The 19,188-nt window shown below is 60.3% G+C and overlaps 1 protein-coding gene across 1 annotated transcript in view; it reads right to left on the bottom strand.

Moving 5' to 3' along the window:
- The window catches only part of VAC14 (VAC14 component of PIKFYVE complex), a 97,915-nt gene that overhangs the window by 2,535 nt on the left and 76,192 nt on the right, over positions 1-19,188 (bottom strand). Inside the window, exons 15-18 of the mRNA XM_065898714.1 lie at positions 7,648-7,822; positions 6,139-6,257; positions 4,893-4,972; positions 2,785-2,935 (exon numbers count right to left, since the gene is read on the bottom strand). Coding sequence (XP_065754786.1) covers positions 2,785-2,935; positions 4,893-4,972; positions 6,139-6,257; positions 7,648-7,822 — 525 coding nt within the window. The remainder of the gene's footprint in view (positions 1-2,784; positions 2,936-4,892; positions 4,973-6,138; positions 6,258-7,647; positions 7,823-19,188) is intronic.

Genomic DNA, 19,188 nt, shown 5'->3' with positions numbered 1-19,188 from the left:
CATTAGATCCAGAGGGAAGCTGAGATTAGGGGCTTCCAGGGAGATGCCAGCAATGGATGGCAAGTCCAGGGTGATGTGCACAGATGTGGCCAGGTGAGGGTAGGCGTCGGGAGGAGTGGGCCGCACCTTGCTCTCTGGGCCCTCACAGAGGCAACAAGTCCTTCCCCCCATGACTCAGCGTCCCTTTGGGCAGACTCTCCTGGCCTGAAGTCTTGGTAGCAGGGAGGGGTATGTCCATGGGTACCGGGACTCCGCTGAGCATTGAGGCTGGGCCTCTCCCTGCTAGTCACAGTGGGCACGGCCGCTGCTCAGGCCTTCATGTTCTCTGTGTGTTTATAGCAACCCTCAGGCAGTGAGTGGCTAGGGGACACCCAGCCAGCAGCACAGAGCTGGGGTTCCAGAACCCAAAGCCAGCCCTTTCTCCTGCCACCGCACATACGCACCTGTCACCAGCTTCTCCTTCAGAGGCTCCCTCTTGCCTCACTGAGGAGACGGTCCCTGGGGAGTGGCCAGAAGCCCGAGCGGAGGGCCAGGGTTCCCTAGCCCTGCCGGCACCCTGAGTGCACAGAAGGCGGGGGATGGGCAAGGAGCAGAGACTCCCCCAGCTGTTCCCGGCACATGGGCCTGTCGGGCAACCTGACGCTGTCTTCCAGCTGCCTGCCTCTCCCGGGGCTGAGACTGTCCTCAGCCCCCTCTCCAGGGCGGGAGCTGTCCCTCTCTGTGCCCAACCCTACAACCTGCCCCTGCCCCCAGCTGTTCCTGAGGCCCCTTCCTTGCCCAGGGCTCCGCTGCCTTTTTCTATGACAGCTCTTCCTGGGTCCTTGCAAAGAAAGGATGGGAACCCAAAGCCTTGAAGACTGAGTGGAACCTCAAGGATCCATTCAGTCCAAATGCTCACTTACTGATGAAGAAACCAAGGGCCCAGAGAGGGCATGGGGCTTGCCTGAGGTCACAGAGCAAATCCACAGCAGAGCTCGGACCAGATCCTAGTCCAGGCCTGCGAACCATCCACTGACCCAGAGGCCTCAGCCCTTTGGCTCAAGACTTCCTGACTCTGACCATGGGAGATCTAGGGGAAAGCCTCATTTCCCCCAGCTTTCCTCTGCAGACTTGCTCTGTTCTGGCTAAGGGAGCGCAGGGAGGAGTCCGACTACTCTGAGCCTGCCTTCCTTTTCCATAGGATGTTCCTATATGAGGAGATGTAGCAGGCAGAGCTCTGAGAAGGGACTGGCCCTCAGCAGCACAGGGGCTGTGGCCTGGCCCAGAGGTCACAAGGAAGCAGCCGTTCCTGCCTCCTTCTCACTTTCAGCTGTACCTTCCCTCCTAAGTGGCTGCCAGGGTGACCCTAACCCCGTTGGGCACTGCAAAGGCCAGCAGAGGCCAAGGCAGCAAAGCGAGGTGTGGCGTCAGGGCCTTTCCGACTCCCAGGAGATAGAGGTGCTCCGGCCAAGGGAATAAAATGCACACCTAACTCTGCGGCTGCTCCCGCTTCCCTGGGACACTCAGTACGCTGAATGCCTTCCCCTGAGGATTACCCGGTGGCACCAGGAGCAGCTGGGACAGGGACCAGCCCTCCACCCCTGAGTGCTGCTGTCTGGGGAAAGGGGCAGGGTGGGCAGGAGCTGGGCCTTGGCCTGGGGGCCACACCTGCTGGGGTTTCCCAGCCCCTCCAGCGGCCTGAGGCCAACAGCCCATTAGGGGCCCCACGCCCAGCCCCTGGAGAGACCAGGTCAGGTGGGAGGGGTGGTGGTGGCCTAGACCCTGGGAGACGGAGGGCACAGGGGCTCGGGTCAGGGGCCCAGAGTGCCGGGCAGGCCCATCTCAAGGCTGCCTGCATCCATCGCAAGGGCAAAGGCCCGAGACCTTTGGCGGGGGGCGAGGCGCCAGGCCTGCCGAGGGGGTCTAACAGCTTGGGAGGGAATTCTAGACACACAGGGCATCTGATGCAAGCTGGGTGTGCTCCATTCAGCGTAAATCTTCTCAGTGGCTCTGCTTGTTTCCATGGCGACCCGACAAGTGAAATTTTCCATCTCTGATGCCAAATGCCTGTGGATGAGGCAAAGCCTCCAAGGGTTACCAAATATAGACATGACCCAACAGACTCTGGGGACCGGGCCAGCAGTGGGTTCAGGGTGGGAGCCTGGATGCCCCTGAGGGGCTGCAGCCCTCCTCCCCAGTGGCTGCCGTGCTGGGCCTCTCCACGGCAGAGCGCCTGGGACCCGTGCTTCCCGCGGACAGGTCGCGAGCGGGGTAGCCACGGGGGCACCCTTGCCTCCCACTCCAGTCAGGAGGAGATTGGGAGGGTCCTAGCAGTGCCAGGGTCACTCAGTGGCCAAGCGTTGAGCCTCTGCTACAGATGGGAAGGGAGGGCTGTCTGAGGCCCGGGAGGGACCCTATGTAGCTCTCTTGCCCATGTACCACCTGGGACGCAGTGGCTGAGCCGGGGCACGAATTCCTCCCCTCTGGACTTTCTCTCCAGGGGCCTCTGTTTGGGTCACGCCAGCATGCTCTCGGGTTTTTTGATTTAACTCCACCCTGACTACTGGGAGAAGGTATTCCAACTACCTACCACCGCACAGACAGACGCTCCCAGAATCTCCCAGCCCGGTGCTCTGATATGGAAACCCACGGGCAAGCGGCTGAGGGGTGGACAGTGTCCGCAGTGACAGGAGGTGTGACGCCGAGCTGAGGGCAGGCCCTGGTGGCCCCTTTACAACTCCCCGCTCGCCAGGCCCTGCCAGCCCGGCCAGCCCTGGCCCTGCTCACTGCCAGCTGGGCACTTACCCCGTCTGCAGCAGCTCGGGGTTGGGCACGCACTGGAGCCGGTGGGAGAGCAGCTGGAAGGCGCTGCTCTGGGGCAGCAGCATAAGCAGGCCGTACAGGGCCTTGATCAGGTACGGGTTGCTCTTCACATCCAGCAGCTGCAGGCGCAGATCTGTGCGAGGGCAGAGGGCAGGGGTCAGGCACTGCTCTGGGTGGCACCTCAGCCCGGCCAGGAACGGGCCAGCCTGGTGGCCGGGGCTCCTCCCAGCCAGACATGCCTGCCTCTCCTCCTGCAGCGTCTTAGCCGTCCCCATGATCCCCCTGCCTCTCCTGACCTGCCCACCTGCCTTCCGTCTGATCTTCCCAACCGTCACCTCAGCCTGGCGACCCCCAACCTGCTGCCAGGTCTGGTCCCCTCCCCCAGCACTCACTGCCTCCCTGGCGATGAGGGGGCTTGGGGCCTGTAGCGTAACAGATTCCCGGGTCTGCTCTGCACGTGCCAGCACGAGAGAGCTATAAATAGGGTGAGCTGGAGAGAAAGACTGGATTAGGGCAGCTTTAAGGGAGGGCAGGATGGAAAAACGCTTTGGTGTGCGACCAAACACACATCAAGCCCCTGAGTGTCTGGTGGATGCTTTTGGAAATCCATGTCAGATACCAGCCCTGCCTCCCCCACCAGACGGCGGGGAGACGCACCCGGGCCTTGCCCAGCATCCGTCCCAGATAAACAGGCCCACGTGGCTCTCCTCTGAGCCCTTCCAGGAGCATCACTCGTTTCTACCTTCTCTGAGGCCCAGCCTCAGGCGTCCTTGGTGGAGGACAAACCACAAACCTCTGGAGAGACCATGTCACCCCAGCAGCTGGACGGGGGCCTTGGGGCCAGGGTGAGCCAGGAAGCAGGGGCCTCTCACAGCAGCCCCTCCCCTCACCCCAGGTGGCAGTCCTGCCCAGGCCCAGCGACTCCAGAAGAGGCGGGGACCTGTTTTGAATCCAGTCCTGGGCCTTGGGTAAGCTGGGCTACGGGGCCAAGCCAGCTACCAGGGGGGTCTAGGCAACCTAGGGTTGGAATGGGTGCTAGGCAGGACCAGGGGACGTCTGCTATGGTCACCCCACCAAAGCCCTGGGCCTGGAGAGGTGTTCATGGCTTCTCTAGGGTCAGGCTGGACCTGCCCCCAGGCGAGCGTGTGCCAGGCTGCCCTGGGAGGCCTTTGGGGAAGTGAAATGTCAGGCCAGGGGGCCATCTGGGACAGGCTTCGATGCACTGCCCTGGGAACAGGGTCTCCCTCCTGCTCTTGGGTCCCCCGGGCATCTGTTACTGTGATGGCTGGCTGTTTGGAGAAGCTGTCTTCTGTTTGGATGGGAGGGGCCCCTCGGCCCCTGGGTTTGCCTTTGGGCTCCAGGGTGAAGGCCGACAGGCCTGGCCTGGGCAGATCGGGGTGCCACCACAGCAGGAGGCCTGGCTGACCAGCCCGGCAGGAGGGTGGCCACCGGCAGGGATGCCTCCCAGCTTCGCTACCAGGCCGTAAGCACACGGGCGTCATTCAGAGACCTGCCTGCCTTGGGGAGCGGGCACTGTATGTGTTGAGGCGCCAGGAGCTGCACTCACCCCAGCCAGCTGCCACTTTGCACATTCAGCCCGGGTGTTACAATCAGGCAGCTCCTAGCAAACGCCAGCTCTGCTTTGCAGAGGGACGAGGGCGTGGCTCCTGGGCACAAGGGAGCAACCTGCGGGTGGGCCCAGGGTGCCCCCAGCTTCCAAGAGCCACAGCAGAGGGCAGCGTGCTTGGAGGGGTGGCCGGGGACAGCTCTGGGACGGCTGCTCCACCTGTCCCCTGACGGCACTGCTCCAGTTCCCCCTGCAGAGGTGACACTATTCTTCAGGTGGGTTTTGCCCTCAGCGCTGGCCTGTGTCGAGCCCTGCCTTAAGGCGCACGGGCAGCACCCACGCTCTGATGCGCATGTCCCAGCCCTGTGTACCTCCTCAGCCCTGTCATCCCCATCCTTACGTTCTTGACATTCTAGAAGCATCCCTGGGGTGACTGTTCTCGCTCCCTCCCCAGTGGCAGCCAAGAGCTGCTCTCCCTCCCACCTCCCTCCAAGCCCGCGGAAGCCAGAGGCAGGGCGCTCACATGTGAAGATGGGGCACTCGATCAGCTGCACCAGCTTGTCTACCTCCGTGAGGAAATCCACAGTGACCTCCAGGTCCCCGCTGGGTGGGTGGTCAAGGGAAGTGGAACCACTGGCCAGGGCAGCCTGCCTCTCTGGGGGCGGGGACAGCCGAGGAGCTGGGCCCTAGGAGCTCGACCCAGGGGCACAGAGCACACCTCCCACTGGGCCCTGGCTTGCAGGCACAGAGCATGTTTCCACCTGAGCAGGATCAGGACACAAAGGACAGCAGCCTATTGTCCCCCTGCCTCTCTGTCCCTCACAGGTGTCCCCCTGCGTGGCACTCCAGCTCTGCTCTGCCGCTCTCTCCTCTGTGCCCTCCAGGCCCTGAAAGGCTCTCATCACCGCTCTGCAGCCTCTGGGGGAGGGCTGGGCAGGAAAGGCCCCTGTTCCTGCCTGAGCGGATGCCTGTCAGCAGGGCCAAGGTCAGGGCTGCTGCAAGCCTGGGGCCTGCAGTCCTCGGGCCACACCAGTGGCGGAGAGGAGCAAATCGTAGTCTGAAGGCGAGTGGGCACCCTGAGGGAGCCAGGCGAGGCCACAGCTGGCTCTCAGTGGAGGCACCTCAGGGCCCCTCTCTCCTTACCTCCCAAGTCCTGGCCCATCAGGGAAGGAGACCAATTTTGCATCCTAAATGTCCGTCCAATCCGGGTCACACACCAGACATTCACAGAGGAAGCTGGTTTGCTTCACGGTGTTTCAAACAAAAAGCCGACCATGGATGCCTTTCTCTGAGGCAGGCCCTGAGCGGTGCTCCGTCTCCCTGAGGCCTCTCCTCCAGCCTGCTTCTCCCTGTCCTGTCCTCTGCTGGGCCCTGGCTCTGTGGGCCCCAAAGGTCCTAAGCTCCTCACCTACCGGCCTGCTGCAGCCCGGCAGCCCCCCTGCTCCCAGGCCTTCTCTCCCCACCCTGCCCCAGCACCGCGCAGAGGGCACCCTGCCTCTTTCTCGGGACACTCTTACCTAGGTAAGCACCCATCCCTGATCCCCAGCTCACAAAGCTTCTCCAGGGCTAGCTCCCCTCTACGAGGCCCTAGATGACCCTGTTTACTGGAATCCACCCCTCACTGTGCCCTCACGGGTCCTGATGGCCCAAGGCCTGGAGGCGGAGCGTAGGGTCAGGGCAGAAGGATGGCAATCGGGCCCACGTGGGTGGGAAGGGAGCACCCGCTCCGCCCCCGAGGCTGGACTGGAAGAACAGTGAGTGAAGGATACAACTTCTGGATGAGGTCGTAGGCGTGCCGGTAGTTCTGGGTGAGGAAGCAGAGGGACACCGTGGTGACTGGGTTGTGGCACCAGGAGCGGTACAGGCAGCAGAACAGGTTCTGGCTCTCCTGAGGGGGGAGAGGTGTAAGCAGTTAATCGAGCCCCCGCTCCTTCCCCGCGGGTGCGCGGCCCAGACTCAGGGCCCCTCTCAGAGCGCCAGGGAGCCCAGCTGGGAACGGGCTGTCACAAAGGAAACGCTGACAGCTCCTCCTCAGACCCTGTCATTACTCTCCGTCCCACAGAGCCACGTGGTGACGGCTGTGAGGGCCTGCTGCTTGGGAGTGAGCCTGTCCTTTGTGCTGGTATTTCTGCCCTCGGCAAACAACAGTAATCGTTCTCTCCACAGCCCGTGGTCCCCAGCCTCTGGGGCTGGGAGGGGGTGTGACCGGAGGGGGGCAGGGAGAAAGTGTCCTCAGGGCCCAGGCTCTCCCCAGCAGTGCCCTCCTGCCGTCCTCAAATGCCATCTCTTCCCTCCTCTGCAGCCCACCTTGCACTCGGGAACCAGCCCAGGAGCTGAGCCCACACTCGAGAGCCCCTGCCCTGAGGAACATTCTTTAGGCCTCTGCGAATGTCTGGAAGGAACCACAGGAAGAAGGCAGGGGTGTGGCCTGGGTCATTCCCAGTGGCTCGGCCACAGATGCCCTCAGGCACAGGCTTGGAAGTCTTGGAGACTCCCTGAGAGAGGGCCGAGGCAGGGTCTGAGATGGGAAGGTGGTGACCACAGCCCAGATGAAACGTGCTGGAGCTGCCAGCACGTCCGGGATGGCGGCTACCCCTGGGGGCCCTCTGCGGCTCAGCCCCCCTCCTCTGGGCCGAGCGAGGCCTTTGACCCGTGTCCCCCAGAGCAGTTCGGTAGACTGGTGAGCACTCCCCGCTCTCTCTGACCAGCCCTGGTGGGTCCTCACCGAAAGCCTGGGGCAGACAGCACTATGACACACCCTGGCTCACACAGGGCATCTGTAAGCAGATGTGTCCCTCTGTGGGAGAGCGGGGTCCTGGCCAAGGAGGAGGGTGAGGAGAGCAACGACACCGGATCCCCAGTGGGGTTGCAATCCAGAGGCCTGACCCTGACTGGGTGACACGGCCCGGCAGGTCTGACCCTGCAGGTCCTGCAAGGCAGGCTCGGAACCCAACCTACCCTGTGTGCGAGGGGGCAGTGCCGGTGGGGTGCGGGGTGTCAGGGAGGGCACGTGGACCTGGAGCGGGGTCTGGAGTCTTCTGTGGGCAGAGACCCCCAGAGCGGGTAGCTCCAAGGAAACCCGCTGTGACTCCCTCCCATGGCTGGCACTTACACGCAGCCAACCCAGGGGGACCCCTATTTGACGGCGGACCAGGGAGACCTCAGGTCACGTTCTCGTCTCCTCCCCGCCAACCTCCGGGTAACGAGGGGTGGGCTGGCAGGGCCGCGCCCGTGGGCACAGAGATGGCACCAGGCTGGAGCCCGTGGGCAAGCAGTACCGGGCTCTTCAGGTCCTTCAGCTGGTTTCGCAGCTGGAAGAGCTCGGTGGAGGTCAGCAGGATGGTGTTGAGGGTGTGGACCATGGTCGAGGCGAACTTGAGGTCCTCCTCCCGGAGCAGGATGTCTGCCATCGAGTGGAAGATGTTCTCCGCATTCAGCAGGAGGCAGAGCTGCCTGGAAAACGGGCTGAGTGGAGGCTCTGGAGGCCTCTGGGCCGCAGCTCCGAGCCCTCTCCTGAGGAAACCTGCTCTTTCCCGGGCCTGGTGTGGGACCCCGGCTCTGGGGCCTGCGGGGGGCCAAGGGGGCTGCTCACAGCGGACCTGGCTCCACGCCTCTCGGCAACTCCAGAGCCCCACGGGCTCCATCTATCCCCCGGCCCACCCCAGGCCAGGAAGTGGGATCCCGAGAAAAGCAGCGGGGCCTCTGGCTGCCAGTGTGGCCCCAGGAGCCCTGAGGTACCTTTCTGATCTCCCACATAGCATAGCAACGCCTCCCCATGTGCCAAGGCGCTCTGTGTCCCTTCCTGGCTTTACTTTTCTGCCTAGAGATTATCTTCACGTGACAAATCCGCATTCTGGTCATCCGTGGATGGTGTCCCCCCACCCTCCCCCGTGAGAGCCCCTGGGTCAGGAGCTTGTTTGGGCTGTTCATGGTGCCACCCACGCCTGGAGTGGTGCCTGCACGTAGCAGGGGCTCAGTAGGTGCTCGTGGGATGAACAAGCCCTAAGGCAACCCTGAGTTCTACCTTCCCTGTTCCGATAATGAAACTCTGGTGGGGAGGCCAGGTGACCTGGCCAAGGTCATGGGATTACTTAGGGCCACTTCTTCCCACTATCTCTCCTCTAATAAGAGTTTTGGGGGGGATAAGGCTTGGGCTTTGTGAAAAGGAGATTCCATTTTATAAAAGGGAAAACAGGGAACCCAGAGAATGGAGGAGGAAAGCAGTTTTCCCAGGGTCCCTGGGCCAAGGTGACATCCACAGTGACAGGCAGGTATCAAGGACACGCCTCAGGGAAGCCTGTGGACCTCCCTAGTTGGCCGCTTGCCCACAGAGGCCTGGCCTTGAGGGGGTAAGCAGGCCTTCCTGCTGGGAGTTTAAGGATCCCAAGGCTCCTGAAACTAAGAGCAAACCAAGGAGCTGGCAAGTGGCTGGTAAGGAGGGTGGGGTGTGGCCCCCGAGCCCTGCCTGTTGGCGACCGGTGTCAGCATGGCACCCCTTCCCCATCTCCTCCTGGTCTCTGCTCCAGGGAAGTATCCACAGACCAGGCCTCAGGCTTGTGGGGACAACGGGTCTGAGGCCTCAGGTCTCAGGTGCTGGACAAAATAAGCCCCATTTGGAGCCAACGAGCCTGAAATATGTCCACCCCAGGTCACTGGACTCACCCTAAACTCGGCGTTATCACGGTCTGGCTTCCTGTTTCCTTCCAAACGCCAGCCACGCCTTGGGGCCAGACTGGAGAAGCTTCTTCCCCACACCCGGCTCCAAAAAATCCCAGAGCATTTGGTAACAGAGAGGCCAAACCACGAGGCGCAAACAGCAGGCAGGCCGTCTCCAGCCTAGGCCCAGCTGGAACCGGCAGGCTTGGGCAAGAAACCACCAGAGAAATGGAAACAAAGCTGCTGGGGGGATGGGGCCGGCGGGTGGTGTGGGGAAAGCCCTGCCATAGTTGCGGGAGGGTAGGCGGAGCCCCCCTGCTCACCTGGTGTGGGTGGAGGAGGGGCCCGGGCCCTGGAGCCCGGTGCCCCTGCCCAGCTGTGTGGCCCAGTGTGTCTGTGTGACAATTTCTCCACCTCCGAATGGGGGTGACATCTACCTGCACCATGGGGGCTACTCAGAGGGCGGTCATCAAAACTAGTGGCAGCTCGTGTGGGTGCACAGTATGTGGCAAATGGGACCCCTGGTTGGGTACCTTGTTGGTACCATGGGTGGGGGACGAGGGCCAGCTCCCAGGAGGACGCCTGGCCCTTCAGCGGAGCCTAGGCAGCACTTCCTGTCCCCTTGTGGTCCTCCCACCCCGAGACGACCCCATCTCCAGGGCTGTGGGATAGAAACGTTTCAGGAGGGCAGGCCGGGGAGGAAGGGGAGCGTTCTGACAAATGGTCACAAATGCCCGTCGCCTGCAGCTGCTGCTGTCTCCATGATGGGCCAACAGCTGAGGCTGTTGCCAGGCCACGCTCTCCAGGGGCCACAGGCCCGAGGGGACCTGCAGCAGCTGAAGGGCGGGGGTGGTGCTCTCACGTGAGGACGGCTGAGGAGGGTGCGGAGGGATAGGCAAGGGGGTGGCGATGAGCAGAGGCGGGCGCCAAGGCCTCCTGGTGTCCCTGAGAACCCGGAAGCACTGGGGAGCTACAGAAGGTCAGGGAGGCAGAGTATTCCGGAAATACTCTTGCCACCATGGCGCTCTCCTCCTCTGCTCTCTCCCTGGTCTGCACCTCTTGGTGGTCATGTCCGGTCCCATGGAAATCTTCAAAGCCATCTCTAGATCAGCGGCTCCCACACGTGCCTCTTGAGCCCCCACTGAGCTCTGGATGGACACCGCCGGCCTGGTGGATGCCCCGCATGGCTGCCCAACAGGCACTTCAGACTCGGCGGGGCCAAAGCACACCTCTTGGTTTCCCCTTAGACTCTGGTCCCTCAGCTTTCAGGGGAGCATCGGTGACCTGCGGCCTCAGGAAGTGGCATCGCTGCCCACCCAGCTGCTCCAGCCCAAACCAAGGAGTCCTCCTTGATCCTCTGGGCCCCTCTGTCCAGTGTACCAACAAGCCCAGGGGATCTGCCTGCAGGGCACACCTGGCTCCTGGCCCGTCTCAGCTACCCTGCCCTGGGCCAAGGGTCAGCCCTCTCTTGCCTGGTCAATTCCAAGCCAGCTTCTAATTGGTCTCCCTGTGTCTCCTTTCACCCCACCATTCACCCTCCATGCACCAACCGGGGCGCTTCTTAAAAAGTCCTAATCAGAGCATGGCCCTCCTCAGCGGCTTCCTGCTGGATCTAAATAAACCCAGCTCCTGACCACAGCCTCCAGGCCCTCACACTTTCTGGTCAGTTCCTCACAACCTCAGCTCTTATGAGTCCTCCTTTACCCATGACGTGCAGGCCTCTCCTGTGTTTCTTCTGTTCCTGACCTCTGCCCTGGCCTGGGCAGCTCCTCCCAGGGACCAGCGCACATCTGGCTCCCTCCAGCCATGGAGATCTCAGCTCCAACAGCAGCCTCAGGGGAAGCCTCTGTCCCATGCGCACCCCTCTGCCACCAGCCCTTTCTAAGGGAAGTCCTGTTTCTTTCTAAGCGTTTCTCATCACCTGAGTCATCTGGTTGATGGACTCGTTTACTGGGTCCCCTGCTGTCTCTCCCACCAGAACATGAGCTGCAAAGGGCAGGGCCTTGCCTGTGACCCTCATGTCCCTCATACCAAGAATCACTTTTGCACATTACCGCATGGAGGAGCTGCGCTGATCTCCACCCAAGGTTTCATGAGCAGCCCCGGAGACGTTCCTCTGCCCCATTCCAGCACATCCCTTAGCTGCTCCTGGGCATGCCCCGGCATGCTGTGCCAGCCTGGTATGCAGAGAGCAGCTGCCCTGACGGTACATTTTCAGCCTATCACCCAGGACCTGGCTGCCCGGTCCAGGGAGACCTCAGGAGACGCCCAAGCCGCCAGGACAGCCTGAAGGGTCAGCCACAACACATCACACCAAGGGGTCTCCCCCTGAGCACCGCTAATTAAACCACCAGGGGAGGAGAGGGCCGGGGAGGAGCCGGGAAGAGGGACCATGGAGGAGCGGCAGCGGCGGCACAAGCGGCATCTAGCCTTCATGCTCTGCGCGCTGTGCTCTGGATGTCCGCAGCTACCCCTGCTTCAGGGGGGTTGTCTCTCCCGCCCCAGGAGGCTGCTGGACAGAGCCTGGAGGCCTGCGGCAGCGGCTCATAGGGCTCCATCGAAGGGGGCTCCAGCCCTGCAGACCGGTAGGGGCAGGAAGTGGAGGGGAGTGGCGGTGGGGGTCACCTGTCACCTCACCCGGTCTTTGCTGTCTCATCCCAAGGTCACTGTAGACTGCAGAAAAGGAAGATGCCTCCAGACTGCTGGGTCATGAGGCTTCCAGGAGGCAGGAATAATAAGGTATTAGCTCCCGGGGAGCCCTAAGCACACGCCGGGCACCGTGCAGAGGGTGTTACATGAGTCCACTTGGGGCAGTTCGGGGGTGATAGAAAGGTCAGAGGCTCACGTCTGCACGTGCTCACCGGGCTCAGGGCACCATCTGGGCATTTTAGGGGAAGGCGAGTCTGGGTCGGTGGGCTGGGCTGTACCTTGCGAGCTCTGGACACCTGAGCCGGATTCTTCCTCCTGCATCAGGAAGGTGGGGGAGGAAGGAAAGGGGCCCACTTTTCACTCAGCCCTGAGTTTGTGACACGACCCACACAGGCGGCCTCAGTCTCCCTGCGCCCGGCCCCGGGCTCCTCCTGCGGCATCCTGTATCCTCAGGCAGAGAGGCCTAGTCACACAGCTGCCCAGGGGACGAGGAAGGGTGGATGCTGACCCAGAGGCCAAGTTCCTTTCCCCACTTTGCCTCCTAGGTGCCTGTCGTGAGTGGGCACGGGGGCTGTCCCCGCCCGGGGGGGCCTGGCAGATGGCTGCCTTGCAGGGCTGCTGCGTCATCACTTCTCTGTTGAGCCCCCGCCTGGCTTGAGCTGCCTGCTGGGCTCTCAAGCAGAGCATCAATAATGAAACACAGCTTGCAAGCATTAAACATTTGCCCATATTTTTTAATACCCATATTAAAGTGCTATTCATCATGAGACAATGGCTTGGAAAATACTTGGGGACAAGGCAGAGGTGGGGTGGGAGTGAACCTGGATGGGGTCTGGGGGGGCACAACCTAGAGGCTCACCTTAGGGCCGGGGTCCACATGCGTGGGCCTCAAGGTGGCCCGTGGTGTGTGGCCGTGAGGCCCCGCGGATGGGGCTCTGCCTCACCCTCCTCCAGCCACCTGGTGCTGCCTGGACAGCTGTTCCCGTGCTCTGGGTCTGGGTTCATGCTGGGGAGGGAACAGCTCTCTTTGGTCCCTCTGTCACATACCAGGAGCTCTCAGAGGAGCAATCTGCCTTCGGTCAGCTCTGAAGCCCCCGGGACGCAAGAGGGGCACTGCCACTTTCCCTAATGCACAGAGAGGCCTTCTTTGGGGTGGCCTCAAAAGGCCAAGACACTTGCTGGGGCCGAGGAAGGCACTCTGGGGCAGTGCCTGCCTGAAAGTGGCCACACCACACTTGCTGGGCTGGTGTGAGCTTCGTGTCACTGTCCCTTTAACCACAAACATTGGCCAAGCATCCACCAGACCCACTGGCCTCGGTGGTGGCCATGGTGGGAGGTGCTCTCCTGTCCCCAGCCTGGTGCCCACCCACGGCCCCTGCTTCAGGTGACATGTGGGCCAAAGCGGATGGGAGGAAGACATCAGCTGCCTTGCAGGAGGCTTGGAGAGGGCCGGTTGTGCCCCGAGGCCATGTGGTCCAGGCTGGGCGGGAGGAAGCTGCCTCATGGGTGAAGGCACGGGCAGAGGCCAGCCCCACCGGGCCACCAGGGAGCCTGGTGCTGTCCTCTGCTCTGTGCTGGCGTGGGAAAGGGACCACACGCCGCTTCTTTTCTAGGGACCTGTACCAGGTTGGGCAAGGCCAAGTCTCAGTGTGGAAGCCAAGACCTGCCCAGTGGCTCTGAGCCCTGCCCTCCCCCTGCCTGGGCTGCATGCACGGCAGGTGAGAAAAGGTGCACACCACACTTCAGGCGCCTCTCGTCTAGGCATCCTGGAGAGCAGGGCCGGATCATTCCCCAGAGGGCCCACCTTCTCCCTCTAGCCTGAGTCTCCTTCCTTCGTCTCCATCCCCTGCCACGCGTGTCCTGACCAGGCCAACACTGTGCATGGAGGGCCAGGCCCTCACTTCCTCTCTCCTTTGGCCACTAGCTGGTGTCCACGTCCCCTCAGCAGACCAAGGCCAATGGGACACAGGCTTTCCTGGGAGACACCTGGAGCCTCACAGCCATAACTCTGAAGTACAGCCTAATGTCAAGTACAGAGAACACAGGGGCCCAGAGCCATTCCCACCGGAAAGGGCCCTCCCTGCCTTGTCCCTGCCCAACAGCTGGGATCCTTTAGAAATTTAAAGAGAGAGCAGCTTTCGTGTCCTATAACATGAGAATAGGGGAGGAGGAAGTGGCCTCCCCTCCGGAAGTTCAGAAAGCTCCAGAGTTTCACTGTATCCTCCCCCAACAGCTCCCCTGCTTCTCTTCCTTTCCAGCTCTCTGCTTCCCAAGTATGAAAATTGTAAATCTGTTTTATTTATTTCAATCAATCCTCGGCAGTGTGCCCCTCAGGGCAGAGGCAGCCATGGTAACCCTGCTAACTCATGCCTAAAAAATTCATCGTGTTTAATGCAGTCGATGTGTCTGATACACTTATAAGTTTGTTTTTTTTTTTCGGGGGGTAGGGGTGGGAGGAGGGGGCATGAGGACTTGTTTTTCTGGGTCTTGCTGGGAACTGGTGCAAAGGGGATGGAGCGAGGGCCGCAGCATGATGGGGAAGAGGCAGAAGACGAAGCAGAGGGTCTCTTGTCCACTTAGCTCTCCATCTGATTGTTCAAGAGCGGCACGGCCAGACTCTGGGGGACCACAGACACCTGACCTGGGCTCATCCGGAGACCTTCAGGGGAGGCCTCCTTTGGGCAGGAGCGGCCTGGAAAACCAAAGGGTCTTGTAGAGGCAGCCGGGGCCTTAGCCCCCCTGTGCGAGACAGCCCCTCTCTCCAGGCTTGGGGTTTGCTCTAGGGATCAAGGCTTCCTCCACTGCCCAGGGTGGTCCGGTGGCCCTTCCTGCCCACTCCCCAGGACAGGAGCCAGCTTCTGCGCACGCCCGGCTGACCCACGGGGCCTCATTTCCCATGTGTTCTTAAGCAACCTGGTCAAGCCTGGCCCCACTGTCCACTCACAGGTGCCTCTCCGGCCCCCTCAGGGCCTGTCCCACATGGAGCTTGCCCTGAGCATGGCTGGAGGCAGGTCAGATGGCAGGGGTGGGACCCATGCTGGAGGCTCTGGGAAGACCCCTGGGGGGGTCACCTCTCCAGGCCTCCAAGCCTCAAACCCTGGGTATCGAAGCCCATGGCTTCAGAGTATTTCATCTTTCAAGCCCTCAGGGCAAATGAAAACAAAGGGGTGGGCCACCAAAGGAAATCCTGTTGTCTCCACGACATCAACTCCAACAAGCCCTTGAGAGAGGCTGGGCTCTTGCCTCTCTGGTCACAGGGATTCCCTTCAAGCTGAATCACCGTTTCCTCAGTGTTGGCCCACATAACTGACATCTGTGAGCGTTTTCTCCATGTTAGGCACGTCCTGTACCTTAAACCCCTTTAACACGGGACAGGCGTCATTTTAGCCGTCCTCTTTTACAGAGGATGAGGGCAAAGCCCAGAGCCTTGCCAAGGTCCCCATCTGGTCCGCCCACCTGGGCACCCGAGAGCTGCTGCCTCGCCATACACCCAGCTCGCGGTATCCAGGGCCCAGCTTGCACAGGGGCTTGGAAGTGCTTTTTCTGGAAGACGGATGGTTTTTTGGGGAGAAGGAGGGCACCTTGGCTACAGATATCACTAGGCCTTCTGATGGACCAGGGCCCAAGTTTCTCCAGGACCTTCCTGTGGCTCTGGGGCAGTGTATCGGAAATCCAGCTCCTTCTACCCCACCCTCACCCTGGGGCTACCTCTGGGGGTGGAGGGCACTGACCACACTTGGCCACACCTGGTCGGGACAGTGGTGATCTGCACCTATACTTGGGCTGTTCTGCTGCAGTGGTGGCCTGTCTCCAAGGGGTGAGACAGGAGGCAGAGTCTGGGAGCCTGCGGGGGGGCGAGTCACCCATGGGGATGATTCCATCAGCCGGTTCCCAGGCCTGCTGCTGCCTGAGCTCCAGGGCGAGGCGGGGGTTTTAGTACAATGACTCCCGGCAGCGCTCTGAATCCAGGCTGAGACAGCCAGGGAAACAGCACCCTGAGCCCCGCACGCCTGGGAGTGCCCTGGGTGGACCCTTAGAGAACCGGATGGAACTTGTCTCCTCTTTGAAGTCCTCTGAGCTCCTGGCCTTCCAGGAGGGATTTCCTCCCCAGGATACACTCAGGCTCCCACCGAGGTGGCCCGGCCTGGGAAGAGGCTTCGAGCTGCCTCGACGCCAACGCACAGCCAGCCTGGTAAACTGTTTCCAGGCCCCAGACCTGCCTGCCACCTACGCCCCTGCCAGCTTCCAGCCAGGCTCACGGAGGTCCTCAGAGATCAAGCTCATGGGACAGGGGAAGAAATCCAAGCCACATAGCCAGAGCAGTGGTGGAGTCAAGTCCCTGACCCAGAGTTCAAGTTTCATACTGCTAGACAGTCCCACGCGGTGTGTCATCTGCAGAAGGACAGACCTCTCCCTCCCGGGCCAGCCCCTCTTTCCACCTGAGGGCTCCAACTCCCTGCGACGAATGCCCAGGGCACAGACACCTCTTCACCCCATGACATGTGACCATAATCAGGGTCCCTTGAGGTAGAGGGTCTGTCTTGGGACAGGTAAGGGAAAGGCACCCCTGAATCTCTGACATTTCTCCCTTCAAACTAAGGGGGTGACCTTCTGAGAAATGAGGCAGGCAAGTAACCGAAGTGCCAGGAGCCCGGGGAGCCTGGCTGGGGCTGCCCCATCATCCCTGGGAAGGGCTCTGGGGATTGCCCCAACAGTCTTCCTGTTACCAAGCTGCTTTGTTCACAATTTCCTTTACTTCATCCCATTATTCCCAAACTAGTCCTTCGTTCCAGGCCAAGGGATCACTCCCTGCTGCTGCTTATACGACCACAAACGCTTACAGATGGTGAGCACCTCCTCCCTTCCACCTTAGTCAGAGTTGAGCCCAGACGCCGAGGCCTGAGCTCCCATAACTCTGCCCCTCTAACCCTTAAAGCCATGCACGTGACTTGGGCCCAGAAGCCCAGTGGTCACGTGGTCACTGCACCAAAGCCAGAATGTCCCCCTCCTCAAATTCTTCACGCACATGGGCTGTCCTCGTGGTGTGGGTCCTGCCGGGTGATCACAGAGATCCACTTCTATCTCACATTCTGGTGGTGACTCCTCCAAGGGATTTACTGTGCCTTGAAGAGTGCCCACTAGGGGTTGCCATTTTGCTCTGGTGGCCGTCTCAGTGCCCATCTCTTGCTCCACCAGTGTACCTGCCCACCCAGAAGGTCTCACAATGACCCTCCAGAACCAGGAGAGCCCTCCACGCCAGAAAGAGCCGCTTACTGAGAGACCCCTGAACCTGGCTTACACTGGAGTTACCCGAAGACCGTTTGGGATACTCCAGGAAGGGGGCGGTTTGTATTCCTAACAGGCTTCACAGTCAGGACCGAGAACCACTGTCCCCAAACTGCCACTGCTGCAAGCCCGGCGATGCCACTCTCCGTGTGGAAATGGGGAGGTTTCACCAGCGGCCGCAAAGGGCTACAGAGCCTGGGCTCTGCCTCAGAGCTCTGGTGAAGGGCCCGTTGCTTTCCTTCTCCCAACCACACGCTCACCTCCCCAGAGCCGGGGTCCTGTTTTTCCCTGCATTTCTGCCTTGTCTCCACCTTAGGGTCCTAAGCCCTTTGTGCACAGCCCGGACTCGAGCTGTCCAAAGGGCGGAACAGATGAATTCTCCGGCCAGACTTCCGCCTGCCCAGGACTGCACCACCACCCTCTCCTCGGGCGGGGCGGCATCTCCTCTCCCAGCCTCAGAGGCCCTGGGGGAGGAAGCTCAGCTCTAGCCCCCTCTGGCATGTGCCTCTCCCGCCTTCCTGGCTACATTTGGCTTCCACAGGAGATAACAGTCTCCGATTAAGGAGCTAGGCTGATTAGTGCTTTTCTGGCCTTCAAATCTTTAGTCTGGGAGTTTTATGGAATTTTATGAACTGACATTGTTTTCTGTAGCTCTTTACAAGTGCCCACTTAAAGGGCACTGAGATAAACGTCAGAAAACAGAACGGGAAGTGAAACACTAATACCTACTGCTGGTAACAAAGAGCAAATATCACAGCAGCCTCACTGCTGAGTCTCTTGGACAATGTGAAGAGATCAGAGTGAAAGGGCTGGGAGGACAGAAGGGTCAACAGCAGAAGGGATGGACAAAGAGAGTGTGGAGGGGACTCCTTTAGTTCTTCGTGGCCAAACGGAAGGGGGGTTTCTCTTACTGGTACCCTCCTCCATCCTGTCAGGAGACTGAAAAAACTCCTTTTGTAATCAGTCATTTTCAGGGAAATTTAAGACGCATGAAATAGGCTTTTCATCCGAATGTCCCTTTCCAGCCCGGGAAATCTTTATCGGATTAAACGCACGAGAATGAAAAGGGCTCCAGATGTGACAGTGTCCTGCAGGTGCCTGAGGAGTCCCAGGTCTTGGTTACAGAACAGGCCACCCTCTGACCCCCAGCAGAGCTGTGTCAGGCAAGGGGCCTGCCGGGGAAACACCAGCACCCCATCACCACACCACCCACTGCCCCTGAAGCAGAGTCTGGACGCCGCACACAGAAAACGGGCGTTGGAGTTTAACGCTGATGTGGAGGCCTTGATAAGGGAGAGTGACCCTGAGCCATTCTGCTTCGGCCTAGAGGTTAGAGGGCAGCGTCCCAATGAGCTTGGGATCCTGACAGAGATTCGCCTGCCGAACGACGGGTGACGTGTGAGTGAGTGAAAACAGAGCAAGCTGCAGAGCAATTCTGAGTCTGGAATCCTCTGCCGGAAAACCTCAGCCTTAACCACAACCAAACAGACTTATACATTTATAAACGCAAAGACAAGTTTGGGAAGAAGATACATGAAAATGAAAGTAGAGGCTACGTCTGGGGGAGGAAGGGGTGGGGAAGGTCTTCTACATTTTGCAGTACATTCTTCTGCATTATTTCAATTTTTATCTTATGTGGATTAAAATTTCTTTTTAAACAATACAGAAACCATTTAGAAACCTACACATCTGGGGATCATCTTGGACTCCCTCATGGAGATCTCAGAGACAGAGCAGGGGAGATCTGACAATGGAAACAAGCATCTTACAAATGAGAGGATCAACAGCCGGGAAATGATATTTTTAGCTACGGTGGCTCTTTGCTTCAAAGGCGTAGGCTTCATCTAAAACCAGGCAAACCTCCTACAAAGTCTGCCTGTTTGCAAGGAGTGATTAGCATAATACTCCTTTCGGGAGAAAAGGCCTGGCTCTGCTCTGAGACATGAGTGCCTGCTACAGGGGAGGCTTCTCCTGAAATAGAATCGCAGCAGAACAGCAAAGTCTCATCAATGGAGATGAAGCCCCCATCTTCCATCAGAGCCAGAAAGCCGCCTCGCACAGAGTGCCTGGGGATGACGGGTGCGCTGCAGCCAGGCAGGGTGAGATCTGAGAGATCACAGCTTCGCACGGGGAGGCCTCCCTTCTGGGCTGCTACTTTAATCGCTTTTGTCTTATGCGACCACCTTCTTCCACTTTTAAGTACAGAGGGTCTGGGGGCTGCCTTTATA

This window comes from Phocoena phocoena, chromosome 20 (genome assembly GCF_963924675.1).
Source record: "Phocoena phocoena chromosome 20, mPhoPho1.1, whole genome shotgun sequence".
Lineage (NCBI taxonomy): Eukaryota > Metazoa > Chordata > Mammalia > Artiodactyla > Phocoenidae > Phocoena > Phocoena phocoena.
The sequence above is the reverse complement of the archived record's forward strand: the minus strand, read 5'-3'. Positions and strand labels throughout refer to the sequence as shown.